This window comes from Platichthys flesus, chromosome 11 (genome assembly GCF_949316205.1).
Source record: "Platichthys flesus chromosome 11, fPlaFle2.1, whole genome shotgun sequence".
In the NCBI taxonomy this organism is placed as follows: Eukaryota; Metazoa; Chordata; class Actinopteri; order Pleuronectiformes; family Pleuronectidae; genus Platichthys; species Platichthys flesus.
The window spans coordinates 5,663,993-5,691,169 of record NC_084955.1 but is presented as its reverse complement, the minus strand read 5'-3'; the positions used below and the strand labels follow the sequence as shown (position 1 = coordinate 5,691,169).

Genomic DNA, 27,177 nt, shown 5'->3' with positions numbered 1-27,177 from the left:
GTTTTTTTGCGTATCGGCTCCAATGACAGACCACAATGTGTCCAGTGTGTAACACAAACACGTTTCCCATGGTCGACCTAAAGTCCTGGACAAGTGGAAAGATGGAGTAACTGCAGCTGCTTACGTGTATTTAATGAAACATGTGCTCAAACAAATGTCACTTCAAAGATTTCAGGAAATTCTGTCAACCTCAAACTTTCAAATTATGATAGAACTTTGAAAAATGTTTTTCAAGTAAACAAGCAAACTCAGTCAGTCACCCTCCAACCCTGGTTCATGTTTCTCATTCATATCATTAACACTGGAAGACAGAGGGGAATTGTACAGTCAGTTGTGTGTTTATTGAGTTACAGCAGGCTTAGAAAATAAAAATGCAAAGGTTTTCATACAAGCCCACCAAATGTACATTATCCCAGAAACGTGTCGGAGCATAAAACTAAAGCAGCAGCAGCAGACATTCAGCCAGCAAACAGCCATTCAACTGCTGGTCTCACTATTCAAAAGGAGCTCAACTTAACCTTTTCCCACTTGCACAGATATCGCACAGATTTGACCCAAAAAAAATGAGGTCCCTTTAAAAATCATTTCTCAAAATATGTTTTTTGTTTCAAAAGAAAGCTGTTGAAGCACATGCAAGAGCAGTTGATGATGGCTTTGCTGAGATATTGACCAATTTTTCCAAATCAAATCAGCACCGTTTTTTATCATTTCATCAATGTGAGAAGTTCAAGAGCCTCCATCATGTTTGTCATGAACTGGAATCAGCCGCGAGTCCTGCGCTGCTACTTGGAAAACACAGACATACCTACAGCCAGGAAGCCTGGAGAGAAGAGGAGAGGTGGGGTCACAGATCAGATGGTTTCTGACCGCGTTCGAAGAAAAGGAGCTTCGACTAGTTCATCATGCGTCAAACACTGTCACCAAAATGTTCTTGCCAAGTTCATTGGAGAATATTTAAATTTAAAAAAAACAAGGTGAAATCATCACCAGGCTGAACTTTAGGAAACGTCATCGGTATGACAGCTGAAAAGGCAGCGTGGTGCGATCCTACAGACACACTCTCCAAAATGATATTTTGTATCAATTCTATTTCTAAAAAAAGGAAACATTCTGTGCGGTGACCTCAGCATGCCTCACGTACTGCACCAGCTGGTAAGGAAATGCTATACCAATAGTATGATGCACAATGCGTTCATCCATTCACTCGACCCTCAGCTGTCTGCCCATGTGGCGGCTTGTGTTCATCCTCTGGCCTCTCGGCTGTTGCCATGTTCACATCTCTCAAAACACTGTTACTCCTCCACACATCCCCTCGAGCACACGCGAGTTATTCCCACCTTCACCTTATTCTACAAGGATGAGTCGAGGTGACGCTGCTGGAAAAAAATGAAACCCTACAGTGTGAAATGAAGTGGCCATGAGAATATCTATCACTACAGCAGGGATATGTAAGTGCCATCAAAGACTGCTCATAAAGAGTCGTGCGCAAGTTTGATTCCCAAGAAAATAGGACTGATTGACAGAGATTATCATACGCTCTGATCATTGTACGAGAACAAAAGAGAATTTCCAGGGCACCAGTCAGACTTGTTTAAAAATGTAACAAAACTCGCCCTCGCAATAAAACTGTACAAACCTTTTTCTTTGTAATACAGAAAAATATTTACAAGGCTGCTTCTGTTCGTTTCGTTTATTTTTTCTTTTAAGTGTTGTAGTTGTAAGAACAATGCATCAAGTCCAGCTTTGGCACTCCTCTTAGCGTCTGCACCTCACATCAGTGCTTCCAGCGGCAGACCTCCGACGTCCCCGGAGCTTTGTGATGACATCGCATGCAGACAGCGGCATCACCGGTTCCACGTTTGGTCATCATCCAATGGTGGTCAGCGACTCACCTGGAACATGAACAGATATCAATTTGTAATACTGTTCCCGAGATAAGCATTTTAAGTATTTGCTTGAATGAACAAGAAAAAACATAAAAACAAGAATTGAACCGACTGATTTTATGTTTTTAAACAGACTAGAAATTGTTCATGTTCTCCCTCTCCTTCGCCTCCCTGTGACAGCCAGCGTGCTTATGCGTGTGCTTGTCCACATGTGTGATGCTAATGACAGAGTGGACCAAGTATCATCCTGCCGTCCCAGCATGCCATCTCTCTGAAGGACCAGTCACACATAATTACACACTAATAACTTCCTGTGTAGCCGGAGGCAGCAGCTGTGGCATCTCAATGGAACAGCTCAACATTTCTGTTTCTATTTATGTGAGCCACCATCCTCCATCAATCCATTCTGTGTGGACACTTATTTCTGTTTGGGGCCACAGCGGTCTAAGACACATCCAGCTGCGACCAGATACCAAACTTTGGAAGATACACACAAGATATTTTTCTACCGATGTTCCCTTGGTGGCCAGAAAACATCTGAAAATTAATACTGATAGAACTGAAGGTGTTGCCCCTTGTTATCAATATGATCTTCTTTTGAGTGACAGGTACACACACTAAGCAGTGACAGGTCAGTTCCCACATGGGAGCAGGAACTGCATCGATGCCACAGCTGCAGATGCAACTACAAGGTCTGCGTGGGCACAGTGCTGGTCACACCAAGTCAGACGTCTGAGTGTTTCATCATGAAACAGTGGCAGGACTAATTAGAATATTACTGCTGGACACAGTCTAGGTAATTGATGGGAAACACTGCATCTAATTTCTTGATCCCTCTGTGTTTATAGTAAAATATGTTGCATGTTTTTTTCCTTACACCATTTGAACCCACCATCAACCAGTGACTCTCTCTGGTTGCTCTAAGGTCAGAACATCGGAGTCTGTTGAGAGCCTCTGTCTTTCCACTCCTCCGTCAGTCTCCTCCCCCACTGCCACAGTCACCTTTACCGAACTAACAAGACAACAGACAAAGTTTAAAACACAAAGAGACGCCTTATGGGAAGTAGAACAACATCTGAAAAAGATTTATTTATGTTTGGCACTAGATTGTCCCATACACACATTCATGAAAATGTAGTTCATGGAACAATCACCAATTGATTATTCCAGGATCCACATTGATCTGGTATTTATTTGTCTGTACAAAATGAATCGGACACAATCAAATAAACTAGGAAGGACATTTATCTTTTCATGTCTCCACCCACCTCTCTTTATCAGCAGTGCCAGAGCTAGTCTGGTCCGGTGTGGTCTGGCTCAGGTCTGTCACACCGTGGGCTAGTCTGTCAGTCAGCCTCTCTACCTCGTCGTGTTCTGGCAGCTTGGGGGGCTCTGTAGCTGCTGCCTTCTCACCAGCCTCCTCCACTGCACCAGCGTCTGTACAAAAACAGAGAGCACAAAGTCAAACAAGGGAACCTGACAATTTGCAAAACATATTAAGAGGAAAAACTAGAAAAACTGCCCTGCGGTTGTCTGCCACCACCTACCAGTGCAGCATCAGCATTCATTTATTTATTCATTCATTCATTGGAGATACTCCTCAAGGTGTTCCTGAGAGGTTTGGTTCAAAGGACCAAAATGTGTTGGGTTTGACCACCAAATTTCGATCAGTTCCTCCGGACAACTCATACACACACTGCCTCCGGGCACTGGCTATCCCAGTAGTGAAAACACATGCACACTTCAAAAACTCACCAGGTACATCTTTGACTTCCAAGGAAAGGCCCTTGCTCTGTTCTTGGCCTTCTTCCGGCTGCTCGGCTACGTTAGGGTTTTGGGAACTTTCCATCCAGTCCAGACTTTCCCCGTTCTTCAGGACCAAGCGGTGGTCCTTGAACCAGCGGACAATGTCGGTGCGTCCCAGGCTTGTTTGGACTTCCAGCTGACTGTACTCCTCAGGAGATGGCCACTGGGTCCGACAGAACGTCTGTGAGAACAAATTAAAAGAAATGTCCACTGTAAGAACAACAGTTTTCTTTAATAATTCCTTTCTGTGATGTGACGATGCTGAGACAGTTCCTTGAAATGCCCTCTAACAGTAAGACATCGAGCCCACCACAGGGACTGCACATCATAGCTGCCTTCATTCCCAATTCAATAGAGAATATCTTTGAAATCCTCTATCTTTATGTTCAATGTACGGTGATATGAGGCTAGAAATACATTAGCTATTGTTGGACTTTTATTTTTAGTAGCTGAAACGAATGGATCACCATTGAAAATCTGTACATTCCCTCCCACAGTGAAAAGAATGCGGCGTCGTGGGCCCCGGACCTCTGACTGTGGTTTTTGTGATCAGATGACAGGATGGACCAAAGACATTAGGGTGCGTTCACATCTGCACTCGAGACAGATGTTAATACCAGTCTCCAAACGGAGTCTCTATGTTTCTGGGTATGAAACATAGAGACTGTTAAAGAGACGTCTCATGCACATACTGTTAAGGTTTTGTAATCCTTTGGGTTCCAACTGTTTTCTAGACATGACACTTCTCTAATATCCTCTCTATACTGAACCCGATCGGACCTATATGTCACTTTACATCATATTTCACTTTTAATATTCCGGTATCAGCCAATTTCCTCATGTAGTGTCAATCAACCCTCTTAATGTCAACTACATGTAAAATACCTTCTCAAAATGAATCATTAACTTTGACACATCCCCCTTCAGATGATATCAACAAGGTGCCACCTCATCAACTAATCTCTTTAAAGTCTCATCTCATTAATCTGTTGATACCATTAGCTGCATCCCTGCAATTAGAAGAGTGCTCATCTGTATACCATTAAAGCTCCAATCATCGCTCTGACTCCTGGTGTGCTCCAATACAGCTCCTCTTACCTGTCTGAGCAGGGTGAGGCAGCGGCTGCTGATGGGAGCTGGGCTTGTGGAGGCTGACAGGATGGGAGGATGGGGGGAAGAAGAGGAGGATGAGGTGAGGATGGGAGGAGATGCAGAGGAGGAGAGGGTTGGAGGTTGAGGTGAGGTGGCTGCCAGCACTGGAGGTGAGGAGGACGAGGACGAGGACGAGGAGGAGAGGACAGGTGGCTGAGGGGAGGAGCTGAGGGGTTTCCCGTCCTGCTCTCGATGAGAGGCCCCGTTCAGCAGAGTTACGGGCCGCTCTTGTCGGTCCTCCGTGTTTTTTGAGGCCATGGTGAGGATAGTCTTCTCCATGTTGTCCCTCAGTGCCCTGCGCTCCGAGAACCAGCAGTCCACCTCCGTCTTGGACAATCTGGTGTCCTGGGCCAGCTGGTCTGCAGCAGGGGGAGAAACAGTAGATTAGATGTGGAAGCTTTTTTAGAAACCTGGAAATGTACTCTCTCCCCAGGGGAACTTAGAAATGTGTCCATTGAAGACATTTCTGCTGTTCCTGTCATGCATGAATCCACCAGAGACGAGCCTACAGCTCCGTTAGGGTAAAATAAAATAAAGTCACATGCTGTGAGCAACTATAAATAGTAACGAAAAAGTACAGAATTTATTTAAATAGTTAAAAAGTGAGGCTACTGAATAACCTCATTCATCCTTATTCAGGGACAAAGGTTTAGTAAGTTGCTTAAATGTTCTATCATCCTTTTTGTTGGGAAACTACACAACAGTAACTGATCCTAATAAGATATCTGAGAAGCAGATTTTCTGCCTCATTAGCTCCTGAACTCCAGGAGGGCTGATATGTGTTTTTGGAGGCAAAGGAAAATACAATGTGTTCACATCAAGCATCTGAATTTTGCACTTGGGCTGAGAGCACAGGCAAACAAGTTAGCAGAATAACATTTGCTTGAATGCACCGATACACAGGCTGCACACTGAATAATGCCCTTTGATGAGGCGGATTGTTTTCTTCCCAAGAGTTACATTAATGTCTATCAATTATTTGATCAAATACACGACAGAACTCTGAAATATCTGAAATATCCCCTAAGGCAACCATCATATCAACTTACAAAAATGACAGTGATACTTATTATATTATAACTGACTCAATGTGTATCTGTATTTTCTTGAGCTACAGTTCAGTCATGTACAGCACTCCTCTCTAAAGCTGTTCTCAGACATGAATGCCACAAAATGTCCTCAAAACGAGCTACACATGTGGAGGACGCAGCAGGACAATGTACAGACACGTTCAATACAACAGGAAAATTACTGGAACAGTCAGGTGTGGGGGGGGGGGTATAAATAACGCACAATGTTTTTGCTTGAAGCCCATTGACGCTGACATAGGCTCGTATCGCTGAAAGCTCTTAAATCTCGTTGTCATCATCCTGATTAATATTTGTATTCTTCAAGTTCGGCCTCTGTCACGTGTTGGAAACATCGTTAACACCGCTTCTCGTGCTGTGTTCTCACATTTTCTCCGAAAGCGATTTAATCAATTCTTCCTAGAGCTCCTCTAAGTTGTAAACCAAAATAAGGAGGAAGTAACAATCCTGAGGCGTGAGCTTGTTAGCGGATGATGTGTGAGTTGTACCGAGCTCTGCCTCAGTTGGAGAGCTGCTCCTCTGGAAACTCTCCTCCAGCGCCTTCAGCTGCTCTGATGTCTTTCCCTTCACCCTCTCCAGCAGGGGAAAGTGGCTGGGAACCGCTTTCTTTACTGGGCCATCTTTCACTGCTGGTGTCACCTCTGTTTTCACCAGCACTGGTGGTGGAGGAACACCTTTGAAAAGTGACAAACAGCGTGGGAATTAAACAGGGCTCAAAAACAGTTTGTTATGATTTGGTGGTTAAAACTTTTGTTTATACGATTAACTACAGTGTATTTCATCATTTGAAATGTTTGGCACTGTTCACACCTCGTACCTTTGAGATTAAGGAGCCTCTGTTCACTGAACCACTTCTTTATCTCTCCTCTGGACAACCCGGTGGTCTCTATCAGCCTGTAGATCTAATCGCACGACAAGATGTAACATGGGATAAAACAATGAATACGGGTGTTTATCTGTGACAGTTTTTATGCTTAAAAAGAGCGGCAGTATAAATAAGGCAATTAAAGCAGCCACAAAAATCTCAACTTATAAAGGCATGGCTCAAAAGATGAAGCCATTTGACTCACTTATTCTTACCTCATCTTCCTCAGGGAAAGGACAGTGTGTGTAGCTGGACCTCAGTACTGAGAGCTGCTCGCCAGTTTTATTGGTGTCAACTGTAAAATTTAGCACTTTGGGGGAAACCAGCTTGGGCGCCGGGAGGGTTTGAATGATGGAGGGGCGTTTACTCTCGGTGGCGATCACGGCAGAGGTCAGGGGTCGTTTGAGTGACTGTGCCACCTGTCAAAAACATGGAGGACATATCAATTAAAGTTTAAGAAGGGTTGCTGCAAGACATATTAACTGTTTGTGTTACTGTGTGCGCAGAGGTGGAAAGTTAATGCAACTCAATACATTTTTCAGGTATCTCTGCTAACTTTTTACTTACTGTCTACATTTCAAACACAAATATCTGTACTTTCTATCTGAGCCCTGCCTTCTCAACATCAAGATCGATTTGAACCTAAATGTACAATAAAACAGTAACAAAGATATGTTTCCGTGTTGTTTATCTAATGGGACACATCTCCCACAACATACCTAAGAGGGCATAAGAAACGTATCGAGAGGAAACAGGACCACACAGAAGAGGCACATATGTAGGCGCATATTTGTGACAAGGAGAAACAACATGGGACAAAGTGAAGAATTAGCCGTCACCACTGAGAACGACGACGGAGCAGAGCAACAAAACATGTCCCATCCCTGCACTTATTGAATTGAAGGATATTTCATTCAATACACTGTTCACATTTCCTCCTGGACAATGTTTCATGCTCATCAGCCTTCTCTTGCTTTAACTATTTTTAGATTGATGTTTTTTTATTTAATGTAAGAGTGGTTTAAGTGAAATTGTATTTGAACTATATTACTGTGACTCAGTTTGCTTTGACCTTCAGTGGGGAACTTTTTACTTTTATACTCAGGACATTTCTGAGCCTATACTTTACACTTTTACTTGAGTGAGGAGGGTGATTCAGTACTTATACATTTAACACAAGTATCTGTAATTCTACTGGAGTAAAGAATGTGTGTATTTCTGCCACCTCGGTGAGTCTGTCTGAGTCTGCCCAGTGTTTTCTACCTGGTTTGCCACGGTGAGTGCCAGCGGTGCACAGGTGACCGTGGAGCCGTTGACTACAGGCGTCAGCACCAGGCTGGTCTGTCCCAGCAGATGACAGGGGAGGGACTGCAGGACAGAGGCTGCTGGGTGCATGAATTTGGAGGCTGCAGACATGTTGGTGGATGAGTGGGAGCTGAGCTGAGGAGTCACCACGGTGAAGGTTTGAGTCATAGAGGAGATTGTACCATTGAACATTTTCTTCCTGGCTTCTTCCACCTGTAACAGATGGAGAGGACTTCTTATACTTATTGCTGCGTATGTTGGACAAAATTGTAGCGTAATTAGCAAACTAATCAGATTTGTATGTATTATTTTACATTATCACATTATCTGAGCCCATGAAATACTGCAGCAAAGAATAATTATTCTCTATACTTGCTAGAAATAAAGTAAAAAAAAAAAAATGAATTTCACTGAGAATTGAGAATTAAAAACAGAGTCAACCTGACACCCCGTACCTCCTCAGGCGACCAGCTGATGCCCTGTTTGAGCCTCTGTGTGGTGAACCACACTTTAATTTGCTCCTCGGGATGTTTGGAGGCTGCAGTGAGCCACGAGAGCTCATTCTGCGTCGGGTAGGGGAACTTGTTGAAGGACGAGATGAGCGTCAGGTTGTCGTCCAGTGACGGGTTGTATTTGGTTGTGTTGAGGGGCACTGCGATCTTCGGCACCTGAAACAAAAGAGTCAGCCAGGGAAACTCTCTTCACACACCTAGAAACTGATCTCTTCAAGTACTGTTCCGAGGTATTTTGTTCGGAAAGAGCATCCGGATAGATGTAGCTTTAGAGTAAGTGTACAAACAGTGAGAGTGGTGAGAGTGGTTCAGTTTCCTGGGGAATAAAAAGAGACACACTTCCTTTAACTGTACAGGAATAAGAGAAGAATTCTTACCTGGGTATAGTTTATTGGCCGCTGGAGGGAAGGCATGATGTGAGAAAGGCCGTCTGCTTTAAGGAGCGTTGATTCAGGGATGATGACCGTCCCGTTGACATTAACCGCTGTGATTGGTTTCTTGGCCAGATCTGGCATCAGTTTACCCAACTCTGTCCGTTTATTATCCGACAACATTTTTGGTTTACCAAGTTTGACTGCGGCGGGTCTGCTTTGTGGCAAAGTGCAGAGTTCGTCCCCTTTGCCAGAATTGGCGCTTGACATGTTGTAAATGACTGCGTTGTTACTGCACCCCTCTATCGTCTGTTCTAAGATTGTCTGGTTGTTCATTTTTATACGCTTGAATTTGAAGTTGCTCTCCCCAGGGTGACACCTTTCATTGTGCTCCGTCAGGGTGTCAAACTTTTTTGTGTTGAAGTTGCAGACGGCACACAGATACAGGGGGTTTAGGATGACGTTAGGATGGTTGGCGTCCACATGTTCTTTAAAAGTGCTCAGGTTCTGCGTGGAGAAGGGGCAGTATTTGCACTCATATCCCCCCTGCTGCCTTCGTTGGGGCTTAGAAAGGTCTGGTGGCTCAATGGCAGGTTTGTCAGGAGGAGACGGGAGGTCAGAGGCCTTTTCTGATAAATCCAGGTCCATGGCTGCTCCTGTCGAAAGATCTGCCTCCATAGGCCCATCCTCACTATGGTTCTCTGTCGCTATCTGTGAGAGAGGAATTTCAGCTTTCAGATGGATAATATTTCAGATAACTTTTTCAAATAAGTCTACAAATTAACCTACAAATTAACCAACTAGTAGTTGGATAATGTCCTTAATTATAAAAGCAAATACTGAGATTAGTACATGACCGAAATCCTCAGAAAAAAGCAGCAAAACAAAAACCTATTTAATTCCTCAATGAAGTCAGAGTATACAAATATTCAAATCATATGCTGATGTCAGACATACTAAAGGTTTACCTCCATATTGTGTGATTCATCTGCCTCATCATCCAACTCCACCATGGTCTGCTCTGGTCGAATCATACAGGGAGTGGAAGCTTTCCGTCGACTGGACATGTTGACGGTAGATACTGGGTTTGTCCTTTTGGACGGCAGCCCCACACTGGTGCTTGTGCGTGGCCAGGGATGTTGTGATGGAGAATATGGCTGAGGTGCCAAGGATGTGGATATGCAGCTGTGGACGTATAGTCAGGCGTAAGAGGCCAGAGATACAGGCAGCAAGCTCAGGACAGTTTGTGGGATGGGACAGAGGAGCCTGAGGACAAATCTTCCCCTGGGGTGCGATAAGTGGCCGGAGAGAGAGGAGTGCAGTGAAATGTGAAGGTCTGGTGGAGATGGAACTGTTTTATGGCAGTGGAGGCTGAGCTCGCTGACAGTGTCAGCTACAGTGCTCTCCAACTTCCAGGAAATACATGACAGGATGTTACCTGCATTAGAGAGAAGAGAAGAGAGACAGACCATTATAAACATTAGAGAGACATTTTTATTTTATTTTGTTTAAAGCAACTTTGTAATGATGAACATTATAGCCATTTTCAGATATGACCTTCAGATAGAGTCCTAAAAAATGTAATACAGATTTCACCCGCACATGCACATGACGTGTTCACAACAGCAACAAATCCTCCACATTATTCAGGTGAGACGGGGAAGTGTCGTGCAAGAGACAGAGGGTTAGGGTTAGGGTGCAGAGATCACAGACCACACTGAAAATATATCAAATACAGCTTTCTCAAAGGTGGTTTCTGTCATTTTGTATCACACTGATTCCAGTTCCAAGAGCTAATTTTTACCGTTACTATTTAATCAGTGTAACCACATCTCACCTGAAATTATCAATGCAAGTCACAGAAATAAAGACAAAGCAAATTGCTTGTATTTTTTTTTAAAAACATATTTATTTGTTTTATACGGGGGAGGACCAACCTCACCCCAGTGCATGTTGACCAGCTCTTGTTTTTGCACAAGTATCTAAACAGATCCAAGCACTAGCTTTGTTTAGCCTACATGCAAACAACAAGCATTGCCTACTTTTTGTTTATTTCAAAGTTTATATTTTAAGTAAACTTTAATTCATTCTATTTAATTTACCTTTTATTTATTTTTTAAAAGTAGGCTAGGTGGCATCGTTTCTTAATTTCTTAATCAGTTTGTGTGCAGTTGACAGGGACTATACAATAATAGGGCACATTTTTATTTATTTTCTCTATTGGCTGCAGTCATTAAGTAAATGTTAATATTTGAAATGAAACTTGTAAAGCTGTAAGTGAATTTGACTGTGTTGTATTTGAAGGTATGATTCAACTGAATTCCATGGTCCAGTATTTAAAAAAAAAAAAAATCGTAATATCGAATCGCAATACTTTCAGAATCGCAATAAATATCGCATCACCACCTAAATATCGCGATTGTATCGGGAGGTCCCTGCAGATTCCCGTCCCTATAACATTCTGTACAAAAAACATTAAGCTACTATTGTTTTTCAAAAGCCTTTATATAGGGGGCACCAAACAGGCTGGTAAGAGGATTTTAAGTAAGGCAACATGTTGGGTTATTTATTCTCAGCAGCGTCCCATGTGGAGCTGTAGTGAACAGCCACCCAAAGGAGGTAGAGACTACAGCTGGCAAAAATGTCTCAAAAGGAGAAAAGGTCAGAAGAGGCAAACAATCAAACAAACAGTGGACAGAAGCAGACGGTCAACAGGTGGTTGGGTGGACACTGGTGCTGAAATAACTGCACAGTGTTCTGGAGAAGACATGGATGAGAAACTGTGGGGTTTCCCTCACAGCAATAAATCCAATAAACAGCTTTGTGCACCGTGTTAAGTCCATAACTTACACAACTCAGACAAATCTTAGTGTTTGTATTTCGGTGTGTGTGCGATAGAAACAAATAGAAGTCAGCCACAGAATCATCAAGGATGTGGCAGATAGGAAGAGGAAGAGAGGAACAACATATAATATTACAGGGGTCTGCAACCTTTTTGACAATGAGTGCCAATGGGAACATTTATGTATCTTAGTGTGCCATAATCAACATTTTATTTATATTAAGTTTTATTATTGAACCACATATTTCCAACAGACTTCTTTTCATCCATATTGGCTATATATATATATATATATATATATATATATATATATATATACAGTATATATAACCACATTCTAAGGAAACATGTTTATCTCATTATGATTGCAATAATAAGTTTGTCATTAACCCCACCAACCACACTCATTCAGATTTGCGAATGCTTGCTTCAGTCGCATGGTTTCTGGCAGTGGCAAAGACTTAACTGGCTTCTCATACCTGGACACTCCACTTTGATTGATTCTCCCTTGTCTGCCTGATCTTTGAAACTTCATTTGTGCTTTGTGTCAAAGTGGCCCTAACACTGGACGTTTGGCACACAACATAGTGCACCCTTGATGATTTCTTATTATTATTATTGTTTAATGGCGATTGGCATCCAGCCTGTGCTGCATTACTGGCACCTAGTGGCTGGAAGGTGTTAACATCAATCAAGCTATATAATACAGGCTGCGTGATGGCAAAACCTTTGAACATTTCTTTAATAAGATATTGCATGTGATCCAATGGTTATGGCGCTGCCTGCCAATAGTTGCACGCATGCCTAATGTTGCTGACCCCTGCTGTATTAGTTACTGTTGATGCAATTTAGAGCTGAAATGATTCGTTGACCAAACTATTAAATAGCATAATTTCAACTATTATAAAAGAAATGTATGAAAGTCAAAATCACCCTGGTTCCAGTTTTTCAAATGAGAACATGAAATAGTTTTTTAATGTTCTTTATTGCTCAATAATATAACTCTTTATCCCTCACTTTAAGTCATAAACATAGAATACTGCTGGCAGGTCTTACAAAAACCATACTCAGTGTGGTTTAATCCCAGACTGCAATTGTTTGGATGCTGGAGAGTGTCAGTGCACAACTGTGTGTCCTAACAGGGCCAAGCCAGGCCCTGCTAAGGGATGGTCGGGCATTGCCACGTCTCTTGCCACGACGGTCAACAATCACGACTCGGATGAACTTTTTAAGTCACAGACTTTGACATCTATTAATGCAGCTTGAAAAACGTTTATGACAGTGATTTGACATTAGCCGATATGCAAGACGACGGTTGTCGGCTGTCAGTACGACTAGTCCTCCCGAGAAATATTGACCAATCACAGATCAAATTACACAGCAGAGTGTGAACAGGGTGAGAAATCAGACAAGCAGCTTCAGACACACAATTTAAAAAGCTACAAGCGACTTTATTTGGACTGAAGAAACAACATCCAAATAGAAAGAAAAAATAAAAGCAGAGTGAGAGTGAGCAGGAGAAACTTAGCCGTGGTAATATTGTAATGCGAGGAGAGTGAAAGAGAGAGAGAGAGAGAGAGAGAGAGAGAGAGAGAGAGAGAGAGAGAGAGAGAGAGAGAGAGAGAGAGAGAGAGAGAGAGAGAGAGAGAGAAGCATTATCTGACTGAAAAAGTCTATTGATATTCCTGAGGCCTCACGCTGAAGCTTCATATCCATATCCACATGGGTAAAAATCTAATGAGTTGATGCAGCAGTGGTGCTCTTCTATCAGGACATAATGAGCTTCCATAAAACCAAGTTAACACAGAGGACGGGGAAAAGTCCTCCTAGAATCTCATGTGTGCTGTGCTAATTCAAAATGTGGTGCTTAAGAGTAAATAGTGGCAAAAAGAAACAGGTTTAACTTCAACAAAGATTCTGTTTAACAGTCTGATCATATTTAAGTCTATTACACAGGGAGGGGCAGCAGTAAATATGTGAGTATGACTTTGTGAGGCTTCTTTCAGCTTAGCACATTAGGACTGTGCTTTGTAATCCCTTTAAGTGTCACATATTTAATATGGCCGTATCCAACAGCTACGCATTAATCACATGGCACTGTACCCTTCAAGGCTTGACGGCTGTCATTCGCCAGCCAACTCATTGTCCCGAGATATCTCAACTCCTCAAACAACCCACTGAGGCATCATTAGAATGCAGACTCATTACCATGGTGTCGCTATGGCAACCGCGGACGTAGAGTATAGTCAAGTCGTTACTATCCGTGTCACCGACAGAGATAGGGGTGACCCCCCCCGACTGCATGCAGTACTGTGTGTGGTTGTGTTAACAGACAGAGACAACTGAAATACTTGGGTAAACAGAAATCTTGCAGAAAATGCCTACAGACTGAGTGTGCGTTTTGAAAGCCTGGAAACCCCCCCATCCTGCAGGATGAGGAGTGTTGTGGAGCATTTTTTGAGCTTTCTTCAGCTTCTCTCATTGACAGAAGTTTGGGGAAGGTCAAGGAACAGTTGGGAGGAGAAGAAAAGGCTACACTTCCAGCAAAATCTCAGCTGGTCAGAGGTGGCCACAAAAGATTCCCCTGCTAAAAGTCAAGTTTACATGCTGCCTGATTATCCTACTAACCCTGTTTTGAGTGCTACACAGATAAGGTGCTTCTGAGAGGACACTTGATGTAAACACAGCAGTGTACATACTCATTCTTCCACTAACTATTGCTTTGTCCCTCAAAGTTTGCCCTTGTCCAAAATCCAGCAATGTAGCCAAGACAAAGCAGGAAGCAATTGGAGATGCATCTGCCATGTCACTTTACATCATCTGCGGAATTTGTTCTGACACAGGCTGGACACTTTTGGATGTGCTGATGGGCGATCGCTGGATGAGGAACCGACTATGAACAGAACCGAGCTGTAGCTGGACCTTAACCGCCTACTGTGTGTGCTGAGCCCACAAAAGTAGAGGGTGGATGAGCAATTTTATTTATGCAACATCCATATTAGTAAGCAGCCAACACGACTGCTAAAGAACTTATAAATAATGTTGGTGTGGCTTAAAAGCTGCTGCTGGTTCCTCAGATGAGGATCACATTAGACTAACTGCATTTACAAAAAAGATATTCACCATACATTTCGAATTTCAGACATCGACTGAAATCGGGACATTTTCCTGAAATTATATAAATCTAGAGGGGCTGTACCTGAGAGTTCAAATGTCTGAGTCAGTTGCATTGGAAACTTCCTCATACTTTTCCCACGATCAAACAGCCGGTAAATGAATGGACAATTCACAGCGGATCTAACAAGTGTGAACAGATGTGAAACTGTAAGAATACAAATATCGGGGAGAGCATGGCCTAGGGGATAGAGCGGGTGCTCTGCAACAAGAAGGTTGCTGGTTCGAATCCCACTCTTTCCCATCTGCATGCCCAAGTGTCCTTGGCAAGATACTGAACCCCTAAATTGCCCCTCATAAATGTTGAGTGTACTAAAAATGTAAGTCGCTTTGGACAAAAGCGTCAGCTAATGTAAAATATCTCAGATTGGAAAGAGGAGCCATACGTATAAAATATGTAAACTTGGAAAGACAGATTCAAGAGCTCTTGGCAATAAGGGCTGACGTCAATGTGCTGACGGCAGTGTGCTGCATTATATGAAAAGGGAAAAATGTCCAGACTGAATTTCTGCATTCTTCGAGTTCATGTTTAAAGGCAGAGGCGAATATGTAACACAAAACGAACAGAAACAGCTCTGCAGTTTAAGTTGTAGCAGTCAAGTTTATCTCAAGTGCACTGACTGCCTCAAACAAAGAAAAATGCTTGTATGAAGTGCTGAACACTGAGGATACACTGGCACCAACAGCCTCCTTCTCCTCACTCCATCATTTTCAGAGGAGGGAGGGGCGGCTCTCCTGCTGCCTTGGCTGGATGTTTGGGAGCACAGAATGCCATCATGGAAAAGAGAACCAGTCCACTCTGTAATTAATAACCATGGCAATGTTTTACTCTATTCCACAGTTGTTCAAACTTTATCAATATAACTTATAATAATACCTTCATCATAGCCTCGCTAATAGACTCCAGTCTCATGGATTACAAGTAATCACTGGGTGTCCTTCAGGGAACTAGTTGAGCAGTTAGATTGTTTGGCTGTAAACAACTTGCAGACAGAAATGCACCCAGACTAATGTTTCCGGCCGCTGTCTGCAGTACTTGGTTATGTCTGCTTTTGAAAGACGCTGTATAAAGCAAAAAATGCTATTTAATTGTGGATTCAAACTTGGCTGATTTTGTAGGCTGGGTCATACAGTCAGCCTCCACCTGTTAGTTAAAGTCGCCTGTTGTCTGGATGTCTGTCTGATTGGAGCATTATATCAGGGGATCAATATTTCTAAAGGAGCTACATTTAATGCTGCCAGGCAACATATACATTCATCAGCTCTTACATTAATCAGTTTAGGCTACACACTGGCATACATACTGAAGAGAGCACAGGGGGAAATCAATACAAACCCTCAGTAACACCAAGCCTGTCTATTATGAAGACAGACAGATGATCTAATACAGCAGAAGCATAGTGCTACAATAGAAAAGCATATAATATATTTAACAGGGCGGTACAAAATAAAATTATAAAGTGCAGTAAAACCATGGCCTAATATTTTATTTTTTTCAGGTTTGCTATGAACATAGCAGTCAGGCCTCTTATTTCAGAAACAATGAACCGTAACAGTTAGGTTACCAATAGAAGGTAAGCCTACTACTTCTTTGCTACCTACTACTCAAACAGACAAGCAACAAAATAACAAACAAACAAAATACACAGGCAATGTCGGCCTACTTTGAAATAAATTAAACACAGAACTTTGAAGGGCTATTTGAGCCCTCCCCATATTTGTGGGAAATGTATGAAATAAGAAGTATCCTATTTTTAAATAAATAAAAACATATAGCTGCAGCCTAATAGCTTAAAAATATATTTTTTATTTGGCGAAATATTAAAACAAAGAGCGAGAGCAGGTCAGACTGGAGGCGGACACAGATACTGATGTCATTAATGTAATAAATATAGTGTGTGGGGGGGGGGGGGCTCAGAATCAAAACCTGGAATGAAGAGTGCTTCTAATGCAGATATCTTTTTTAACTTATAAATTAACTTATAACTTAACTTTATGCACATGATTGGAGTGTATAATGATGAAATTAACTTTCTCCTCAGCTGCCATACCTGCTGATAAGTGAAGGTAAAAGGTCATAACTCTATTTTTTAAATGAAATAAATACATTAATGAGTAAACATTAAATTATAAACTGGAGCCAGACTGATCAGATGCACTCGAGTCTCCTTGACAGCTTGAATAGAGATTAAGCTCAGGAGCTGGCAGATTCGGGTAGGGGTCATTGTTGTAGCTGAAGAAAGAAGAAGGCTGGAGAAATGAATGTACTGTAGAGAAGCAGTCAACCGAGCGCCAGAGTTTTCAGGCATGCAGTCATCGCAAACAAAGGCATATGAATGGCAACGTCTGCGGCTCCTGCACTCGAAGCCTTGCATGAAGTACAAACCAGTCGGTTACACCAGGGCTCTACAATAACAAGGCAAAAACAAGAGAGCAGCATAGATACAACCAACTGCAGCAACACAGACTGTAGCAGTGCCAGGACACTGCTCTTACATAAACTAAAACTTTCAACCTCCATCACACACTGTATTTCACAAACACATTGCACGGAGGGAGCACACAAACTGTACTGTTGGCATTACTGTAAGGGGTTTGTTTCTCAATCTCCTCTTGTTTTGAGTGTGTTTTCCCTCCTGGTTACTTGTTCCATAAGTCAGCCACTGCAGTGAGGAGGAAAGTGTGTGAGAGTGAGAGAGAGAGAGAGAGAGAGAGAGAGAGAGAGAGAGAGAGAGAGAGAGAGAGAGAGAGAGAGAGAGAGAGAGAGAGAGAGAGAGAGAGAGAGAGAGAGAGAGAGAGAGAGAGAGAGAGAGAGAGAGAGAGAGAGAGAGAGAGAGAGAGAGAGAGAGAGAGAGAGAGAGAGAGAGAGAGAGAGAGAGAGAGAGAGAGAGAGAGAGAGAGAGAGAGAGAGAAGAGGCACCTCCACCATTAACACAACGAGTCCCAGCAGGGGTGGGAGAAGCAGAATTTCGGACCGTTGCAGACTTAATTTAAATCTCATCACGCTGCTCCTCCAGTGCTGCACTGTGTCTGAGGGCTCGGTGTGTTCTGCATAGCAACAGAGGAGCAGTACTTTTGCTGCGCTGGAATGAGTGTAGATGGGTAAGAAGCTAGACTGGCTCTTTCCAAAGGTAATAACATTTACAGACCATCTCCTATAAAGATCAGCATGTACAACATCTTGTCTGGCCTGTATACAGAGATTGAGGATGCATCTCCACTTCCCGGTTACACACATTTGGAACCAGAGTCTGCGCATTAGCATCGGGGGATGGAGCGACGGGGCCATGAACAATACGTTTCATCTACAGCATTAAACAAGTATTGTCGACAAAACTTATCAGGAAATCACTTGGACATCCACTAATATGGAGAAAGTATTAGTGGCTGTTCACATCAGGAAGTTTGAGCTACTGTAAATTTGTATACACACATCCACTGTTTTTTAGATCAGCACTTCCTCTCTATGGTATATTTTTATACTTTACGTTGCAGGGACTCAGGAGGGCTTTCGTATTATCACACAGCCATCAGTTTTTGTGACAAGTTGTCAAACTTTTATATAGATGTCCCAGAAAAATACAGATCAATGCTGATCCCTTGTTCAATCTACTAATGTTGTGAATACATTAGATGGAGGAACCGTCTTCCATTTAACGTTGTTCACACACTGAACACACACTGAACACACACTGCCAGACCTGCCTCCTTACTGAAAACATACAGGCACACCGTCATACACACAAAGGGCAAGCTATAAAAATACCCAAGTGTCACCCACTCTGCGGCTGATGGTTGTGTTACTATGGTAACACTGTATCCGACAGAAAGCGCTTGTGAGAGTGTGCTTGAATCCAGGAGCAGAAACACAGAGGTCAATCAGTGTCACGACTGCAAGGACTTTACTTTGTCTGCACGACAGTAAGGTGCACACCCCACACCTAATACTGCACATGGTGACAAATGTTTGACAGTATAATTAGATCTGAATGACAGGTTCAGAGGAAAGAAGCAGAATGTCTAACAAAGAGTTGTGTTTGCTCTAAAGCTTCTTCAGACCCCCACTGATGTCTGAAAATGAACCGCTCGACATTTTCAGGAACCTTTCCTGTGATCCTCCTATAAAATATCTGATGAGCAGGAAAAAAGTTCTGTAAAGTCACCGTGAGCAAATGGGTGTGTTGATGACGTTTCTAACTTCAAAAAAACAAACCCTCAAAAATATCTCAGGGTGAAAAAAAGAGTCTACATGTAGAGGACATGGACTAAAATGTCAATTTTGAAGACAATATGGTTTGAGAGCTATTGAAGTTAAGAGCAGACACCAGTTTCAATGTTCTGTAAACAAAAACTCTTCTTTCCACAAACATACGCCATGTCCTGCCTCCTGCATGCTCCAGCCAGACGCCACCTCTTTCCTGAACGTTCTGGACATTTTCCTGTTGTTGTGAAGGCGTCTGACCCACATCTCCTGCTGTGGTCTTCAAAAACCCATGACTGAAACTAGCTTGTGAAATCGATCAGGGCATAAAAGGAGAGTGACATTTACCTGTGTTTGTAACTAAGAGCACATTTAACAAACTTACGAAACCACCATATTTTTAATACCTTTCTGAATATTTATAAGTTGGCAGTGTACCCAGGAAATTGGGTAAAATACAGCTATTTTACCAACCATGACAGGCTCTGACTGTTTTGCCTGTTGACCATCAGGAACTGACATCCATCCAACGGCCAAATCATCATGGAACATCTCTGCCTTCATAGACTCGGCTTGTTGCTGCAACCCCTCCGCACTCGCAGAGCGACCCCAATGACGAAAGCCCACACGTCAGAGAGTCTTGACTTGATTCCAGAGGGCTCCGTGTGTCAATGAAAAGCAGATGGGGTGGGGGCGGCCTTTTATCACAGCAAATGGAGTAGTGCAGTGGTAAACTACATTTTATGTGGCTTTGTAAGGAAGACCCCCCCACCCATTAACTTGGTTTTGTCGTCCTATTTGCTTTATGCTCTTCTCTTTCACTCTGCCGCATGGCCTTGCACACAAACAGACAGTCACTCTGATAACAGCACATTACTCTCCCACAGAAACCTTGTACTTAAGAGCTCTTACAACCGAGCAAAATGGGAGGGGTTTTTCGCGGGCAGGATAAAATGTTTGAAGAGAGTTCTTGGTTAAAATTGTTGCATTGTATACAGCAAAGAACAGGCAGCTTGCAAATTAGGTCAACAATGACAAAGAACAGTGGAGAGGTGCTGCAAAACCTCTGTCCAACTGTTATCAGATTTGAATCACTACAAATTGTATCACTTTATGATAATGTATATTTTGAGGAGAAATATGTATATTTCTGCGCAGTCTGTCCTTTATATTTGTGTAACCAGAAGAACAGAAAGCTCTCCGTTGTTGAATCCAAATGCGACCACCCAGAGAGTTTGGCGTTCGTTTCATAGAGTCACTGCAAGTATTCCATGTACTTCCGTGGGGCCAGATTTCCCACCTGCCAATCTCTGCTTTCTGCAGTGGGTGTGGCTTGTGAATAGTCTCCGGCCTCTCCCCATTGGTGTAACTCAGACAAGTGGGGCGAGTCTAAGCTCTACCACTGGCTGACGTGGTGCAGTGCAGAAGGCCTTTTAATATGCGCTCTCTCTCTCTCTCTCTCTATTACCCCTCTTTCTTTTTTTCCAAACTTGAAATTTGGAGGACACACTGGGACGTGAATAGGGGAGCGACTCTAACCACATGCAGGCATGATTGCTCCACGTGACGTAAAGATACCAAATTGTGTGGATGGGTATAAAGCTGATATATTTTTTTGACAGCTGCGTGCAGAGGTTCAGAATTTCAACATGAGATTTAATGTGTAACTGCAGAAGTAGTTTCAAGTAGTAACAGACCACAGTGGCTACAAGAAAAAAGCCCCTTGGCTGGTGGATGATGTGCACAGAGTAGTTTAATACGTGCTTACACACGCAGAATCACACTGCTGTATAAATTGCTATAAACTCATAGAGACATAAATAATAATCAATGCAGCAATGAAGAACTGACTGAAGTTTCCAAAAATACAGATTATGAAATGTACTGTAGCTGCTCTTTCTCCATCACATATACACAGACTTCTCTTTCAATTTGTCACTGTTCAGCTGTCACTTGTTTCTGATTCACACCACTCAGATATTCTAACTGGTGGGCTGCTTCTATACTTTGTCATTCTCTGGTTTCCATGGGTGAGAAATAGTGACATTATATCAGGAACATTGCTGAAGCAGGTGATTAAAACGACTACACCCTAGAAGAATGTCACCCTTTGTGTGAGTTACCTGTACATGTTACTGCTTTGGATACGACTAGAGCTGTGGTGGAAGATTTTCAGGAATCCAACAAAGTGCTGACATTTAAAAACTGACACAATATGACACTTTTACTTTACAGGTTAAGGCGTATGTGGGACCTTGGACTTTCTGTCTTTTCTTATCACTCAGTTATCTCTTCCTCTGTCTGACTCAGACATCACACATCTTCTGATAGAGTTTTCATGCTCCCTCTCCGTCTGTCCCTAAGCATCTCCTCTGCTCTGCTGCTATAATTGTCCCTTTCCCTCCATCACGCTCTCCCTCTCAGCCCCACCTACAGGTGATGAGCTCATCTCTGTGGTTGCCTTAGTCACCTAACAACATGTCAGAGGAACTGGCGGAGGAGGTACAGCGGAGAAAAGGCACCTGAATCGAAAAACCCTGCAACAAAGCACAGCTTAAAGGGTCAGTGATGTCGTCACAGAGTCGAACTCAGCACAAGGGGCCTTGATGACAACAGCATCCGTCCTCCAACCCGTGATGACTCATTGCACTGTTTCACCAGGAGAAGGGACAGCCATTATATCGCCCTGGACTAGATGTGGACATGTGCTGTTCAATCACAAAAGTCTGGATGTTCCTGATTAATGCAAGAGACTAAAACATGCTAAAACACACTGCAAGTCCGCTCCTACAAATGTTTGTCTCACACGCAGGTTACAATATTTATGTAAGCAAAGCATGACCAAAGATCAAAATAATAAAACAGGAACTCTGGTGTACGGGACACTGCAATTTACTCCTATAGAGTCAATCAATAATATCAACATGTTATTTTAACCTCCCTAGCCCACTTCAGTCTGGATAAATGTTGTTTGATTCAAATTTATTTAGATGTTGGTTTTTATTTTGCCAACAAATTTGTTTAAATATGTGCAGATTCATATTACGCTACAACGCTCATGCACGTTGTTAAGCCTGCGCAAGGAAATGTGCAGCGTCATCGCTTAGACTAGACGAAGAGATAAAAAATTAGCAAGTTCATCTTTGTGTTTACCACTTTCTGCTGCAGCGTCATTTGACCTGGGAATGAATGCCAATTGTTTCTATTCCCACTGGAAAAAATAGTCAGATTTTAGTGGGTTTTTTGACCAGTGGAAAAGGGACGTTTGTTCACTGTATATAGCTATTGATCAGTGTTAGATACACACAGATATGATTTTTTTTCTCATATAATTCCTAATATATACAATATAATTTGTCTAAAATTACATTATTTTATAGGGATAGGCCACAGCTTTTCCACTATTGTTTATAGTCTCCCTCTGATCAAGCAGCAACCTCCCCACTCTGAAAAATACTAATGGGCACTTCTCTCAAACATTCACAGTGAACAGCTATAACGTCAGCAACACACACATCCCATATACTAACTGCCAACTGTCCACCTTCATTTATCCAAAATAAACATAACTTCTCAGTCAATGTGTTTTCCTGTCACTCGTCTGCCCCAGATTAGCTCTAGTTACCTGCCATAAACACTGTCAGACTATTTCAAAAGCCCTCGCATGTCTAACATGTGTAACATCTGGCAGCACGATGACTCAACAATCTGATCTCACACGTCATTTATATAAATTGTATTTGATTATCCTGCACTCTCTTCTCTGCTACACTGTATATTATGGTCTTGGACATTAAACACTGCTTTTGAAGTCATATGCAGCTTGATCGGAAAACACATTTGGCATTGGTTTACAATTGCTTGTGCACAAGCTATCCAAGGAAATCCTTCTAAACGGAGAGATTTGTGTGTTCATGCAACTCTTGGCTTATACTTTTACACCAACTCTTGAGGCTCTGTGATATTCGATTTAAATGAATGTGACAGACCGAGTCTTGTTCATTATCCACTTTCTGACTACTGTGAACAAACAATTGCCTCGAGAAAAGAATAAAGCAGATCACCTCACAGCTGGATGTTTCGCCTGTGACACCCTAAGAGGTCACAGTACGTTGACAACCACTACATGGCTGAGCAAGACTTGGAAAGAAGACAATTCAGTCAGGATAGACACCTTTCGGGAAGTAAGACCAATCATTTCCCCCTTCGATGTGTTATAATGAAACAACCATCAATGTTGTGGCCCATGTGGTAGGATATTGACCTAATATATATAAAAAATATAAGATATATATATATATATAATTAAAATATATATAATAGTAATGTAATACATCTAATTATATTATATATAAATAATTTATTTCACGAATCAAGTGTAATTTTAAATGTACATTAATGCAGCATCAGTCAAAATAATTGACTGTAGTCTTCAAATCTGAAACCACACAACAATAGGAATTTTAGCTGTTTTAAATTTGTCCAGTACACTGGACATCATTATTTCAAAACAGATGTCTTGTTTCACTATTTGGGTTATTTGATACATTAACTTTAACAATAATAGCATATATTAGCATATAATGTATGCTGCAAAACGCTTGACTACCCCATAGAGCAGACCACGGTCTGTGTACGATTTGAAACAAGATGGTTTACTTTTATCAACAGAAACCCTTTGATTATTCAGCCCCCAATAAAAATGAGCCGCCTGTCATTCCAAATTACATAACATTATCTCTGATATGGCAGATCAAACAAGGAAACCATGTGAAGAACAAAAAGCGAGCCATGTTTCTCTTCACGTGGAGAGAGCATGAGTGCGTGGCTTAGTGAGCGAAGCCAACTTCTGTCCCAGAGGAATTGCTAGTAACTGGTGTGACAGGAGGGTTAACTGCTCTGGGATCGAAAGACACTTGCATCTTTTCTTCTTTTTAACGTAGAGGGTGGAACTGTTGATCAGAGAGCTTTTATGAATACAACATAATAGATCACCGCAGTGTCGGGAGAATATCCTCTGATGAACAAGACATTTCTACAGATATAGAGTCGGCAGTATCCATAACAGGCACTGAATGCTTTTCAATTAATGTGCCCACCTATAGGGAGTGAGTGTGTACACCTGTCAGAGATCTGAAACTGTTCCCTAGTGAACAGGAGAAAACCTGTTTTATCACAACTACAGTAACATGGTCATAGCCCGCTCTTACAATATTTAACCTGAGTGCAATGTGTTTTCGTTCCATGGCCGAGACCCAATATCCCTTATAATAGCATCAATACCAACCTGGGGTTTGGCACAATTGCATGTGGATAGAGATGACATCTTTGGCACTGGGGTAATAAACAGTTTAGTTTCTTGTTATGCAATAACTACCAGTGAATTATCACAAAATTTGTTGGAATGACAGAACCCATTCTATTTAGGTGCGGATCCGGATCAACCGGTGGGTCCAGGATGTTATTATCACTATCTTTAACATTAAATGTGGTTTTTTTCAATGTTTCCAGTGAATAATTGAAGAATAATTCATGGATCTTGTTCGGAAGATACCACGACCTGGATGAACCCAAATCTTCACAGATATCACAGATTTTGATAAGGGGTGTGTGTGTGTGTGTGTTGGGGGGGGGGTGGGGAATCTGGCCTGTTTAAGCGAATGATATTTATGAGTGTGTAGGATTCAGTGTGGATCCTGATACAAGATAATTTAGCGAGGGGTCAGTGGGGTCTTGGCGGAGGTTTGCCCCTCTTGTTACAACGTGTGACATGTTTGATGCTGTACACGGTTATGTCCATGCCTCAGTCCAGTGTCTTCACACATTTTAACTTATGCCTCGTACAACAGAAAGCATGAAACACATTGACATAGATCAGACAGCCACTATCCCTCCATGTGATCTCCCAGGGTGAACTGAGGACATGTTTTCCTGTGCCCCACGGCCAAAGTTGATATAGTGAATAAAAAGAAGCCATGTGTGACTTTTTTAACTGCTGCTGCTGCTGCAATGACACACGCTGGTGCTACAGCCCTGCGTGTGTGTGTGTGTGCGTGTGAGCGGGGTCTCGGAGGGGAGGAGGCATCACCAGGGGTAACGTTCCGCCTACATCACAGACACGCACAAATCAAAGTGTACAAACAGCGACGCACGGGAGAAAGTTGCGGTGTAACGTCAGCACCGGGGTGGGAGCGGACCCACGCCGGCCGAGCTGCGGGGGTTTCCAGCGGCCAAAGCCCCGCGATGTGACAAGAGGGGCGCAGAAAAACACTTTCCCCAAATGTCTCCCCCCTACCCCCTCTCTCCTCCCCCCCTCCCTCGCCATCGACGTAACAACATGTCGGCAGAGGACGGCCATGTTTTGCTGGTTATGTCGACACGGGGAGGAGGAAAAGTGAGACACGGCGCCTCTCCTCGCGGCCGACGCGGTCACCTCGGCTCAAAGTGGAACTTGAACGCGGCGGCGATAAACGTTCCCGTAAACAAGTTGGCGGCCGCATCGCGTCGGTGGTGCAGGTGGAGGCGTCAGGGGGCAGGCAAAGTTCATGCGGCGAGACAAGTTGAAATATTTATGCAGAGCCGTGCTGGTTGCTTCGCGAGCCAGGCGGGGGCAGAGGGGGCGAAGCGCCGCAAACAAACAAACTACACGCAGTTAGAACTTGGTAGAGCGGGAGGGGGGGGGGGGGGGGGGTTCAGCAGGGTGCCGAGACGCAAACAACACACCAGCAGTTTGTCCCATTTCTTACCTGGCCGCCGTGTTGTTGTCTTTTGGGCGCGATGCTGAGGCGTTGCGGGTACAAATCCCACCTCCGCCGTAAACCCACGAAATGAGCCGAGTCTCCGCGTCTACACAGTCGCGCGGCGGCGGCCCAATAGCCGAGCAGACAACAGGCGACAGGAAAGGGAAAATTGGCGATCACAAGGAGGATCTACGCCAAAAGCCACATGATCGCCGACGTCAGAGTACGTATTTGCATGCCGTACCGGAGCGCCGGTGTCCGTCCATGGCGGGTCCATAGCGTCGACGCCGGGCAAAGTGCGGCGGGGGAAAGTTTAACAAGTGTGCGTCCAGGCAGCGGGAGGAGTCCTGGAGGCTGCGTGGAGCGTGCCCGCTGCTGGGGGGAATGAATGGGCTGCGTGTTGTGGCCGTCAAGTTTCCCCTGTCCTGATGCCTGGCTGCCTGTCTGGAGCTCATTGAATATGTAAGTATGAGAAGGGGGCGTTTCTTACTCATCATAAAACCCCTCCCTTACTCTGTCAGACCCGCCCACCCTCTCCCTGTCTCCCCCGCGTGTGCATGTGAGGCGTGGAGTTGCTGCAGTGCTCTCTCAAGTGGAAGCCGGTGTGTCCTCCAACCGTGCACGTAGTCAGCCGACACATCTGGATCGACCAGAGTTGAGCCTGAGGTCACCTGATCCTCTCACAGTTGACAGTGCTGAGAGAAACTGGCCTGACATGACACACACCCTCACAAACACAAACACACACGGATCCATCCTGCGCTCTCTCACACATAAACACACAACAGTGACCTCCACTGGAGCCACACCAGAACTGATTCTGACCTTGGGCCCATGCGCGGTGTCACACCAGGCATGTAAGGACACGTTCAACGTGTGCTCTGCTGCACATGAAGGAAATGAAAATGAAACGTTCCACCACCACAGATAAAACTGAAAAATTTCCCCTGCTTAGAGAACTGCGCACCAAATCAGCGGCAGAGGGATGGAGCCTGGAGTTCTCACCGCTTTGTTAAGGGACACCAAATGTGGCCTGTCCAGTCTTTGCCTGACACTGACGCTCTAATTTATTTCTAATAGGGAATAAGCAAATGCATTAGGGTTGCTTTGCAAATATTACGATATGTCAGTTTAATCAAAATCCTTAAAAACACTTTCCTAATTTATTCCAACAAGATTAATGACTCTAAACAGACTGGTGAAATCAGACAGAATACACCAAGTAAGGAAGATTC

At 43.2% G+C, this 27,177-nt stretch overlaps 1 protein-coding gene across 2 annotated transcripts; it reads right to left on the bottom strand.

Annotated features, from left to right (window-relative positions):
- Positions 1-315: 315 nt before the first annotated feature.
- LOC133965524 (zinc fingers and homeoboxes protein 2-like) lies at positions 316-26,379 on the bottom strand. 2 transcript variants are annotated; one of them, XM_062400126.1, is made up of 13 exons: positions 25,949-26,379; positions 9,954-10,423; positions 8,992-9,696; positions 8,558-8,770; positions 8,061-8,315; positions 7,013-7,216; positions 6,750-6,834; positions 6,421-6,606; positions 4,791-5,203; positions 3,642-3,873; positions 3,155-3,323; positions 2,764-2,898; positions 316-1,892 (listed from the first exon to the last, which is right to left on the bottom strand). In XM_062400126.1, exons 2-12 carry the CDS (start codon positions 10,050-10,052, stop codon positions 2,781-2,783), a joined length of 2,679 nt encoding a protein of 892 aa, XP_062256110.1. In that variant the 5' UTR covers positions 10,053-10,423; positions 25,949-26,379; the 3' UTR covers positions 316-1,892; positions 2,764-2,780. The 2 variants fall into 2 exon arrangements, with proteins under 2 accessions (XP_062256110.1, XP_062256109.1); XM_062400125.1 differs by having other exon boundaries at positions 2,779-2,898; positions 25,949-26,378.
- Between the last annotated feature and the right edge of the window lie 798 nt (positions 26,380-27,177).

Coding starts and splice junctions, on each gene's coding strand:
- LOC133965524 (XM_062400126.1), bottom strand. CDS start 10,052: ATGTCCAGTCGACGGAAAGCTTCCACTCCCTGTATGATTCGACCAGAG. Junction 9,697..9,953: donor ATGAATCACACAATATGGAG/GTAAACCTTTAG, acceptor CCTCTCTCACAG/ATAGCGACAGAGAACCATAG. Junction 6,607..6,749: donor GAGGCTCCTTAATCTCAAAG/GTACGAGGTGTG, acceptor CACTTTTCAAAG/GTGTTCCTCCACCACCAGTG.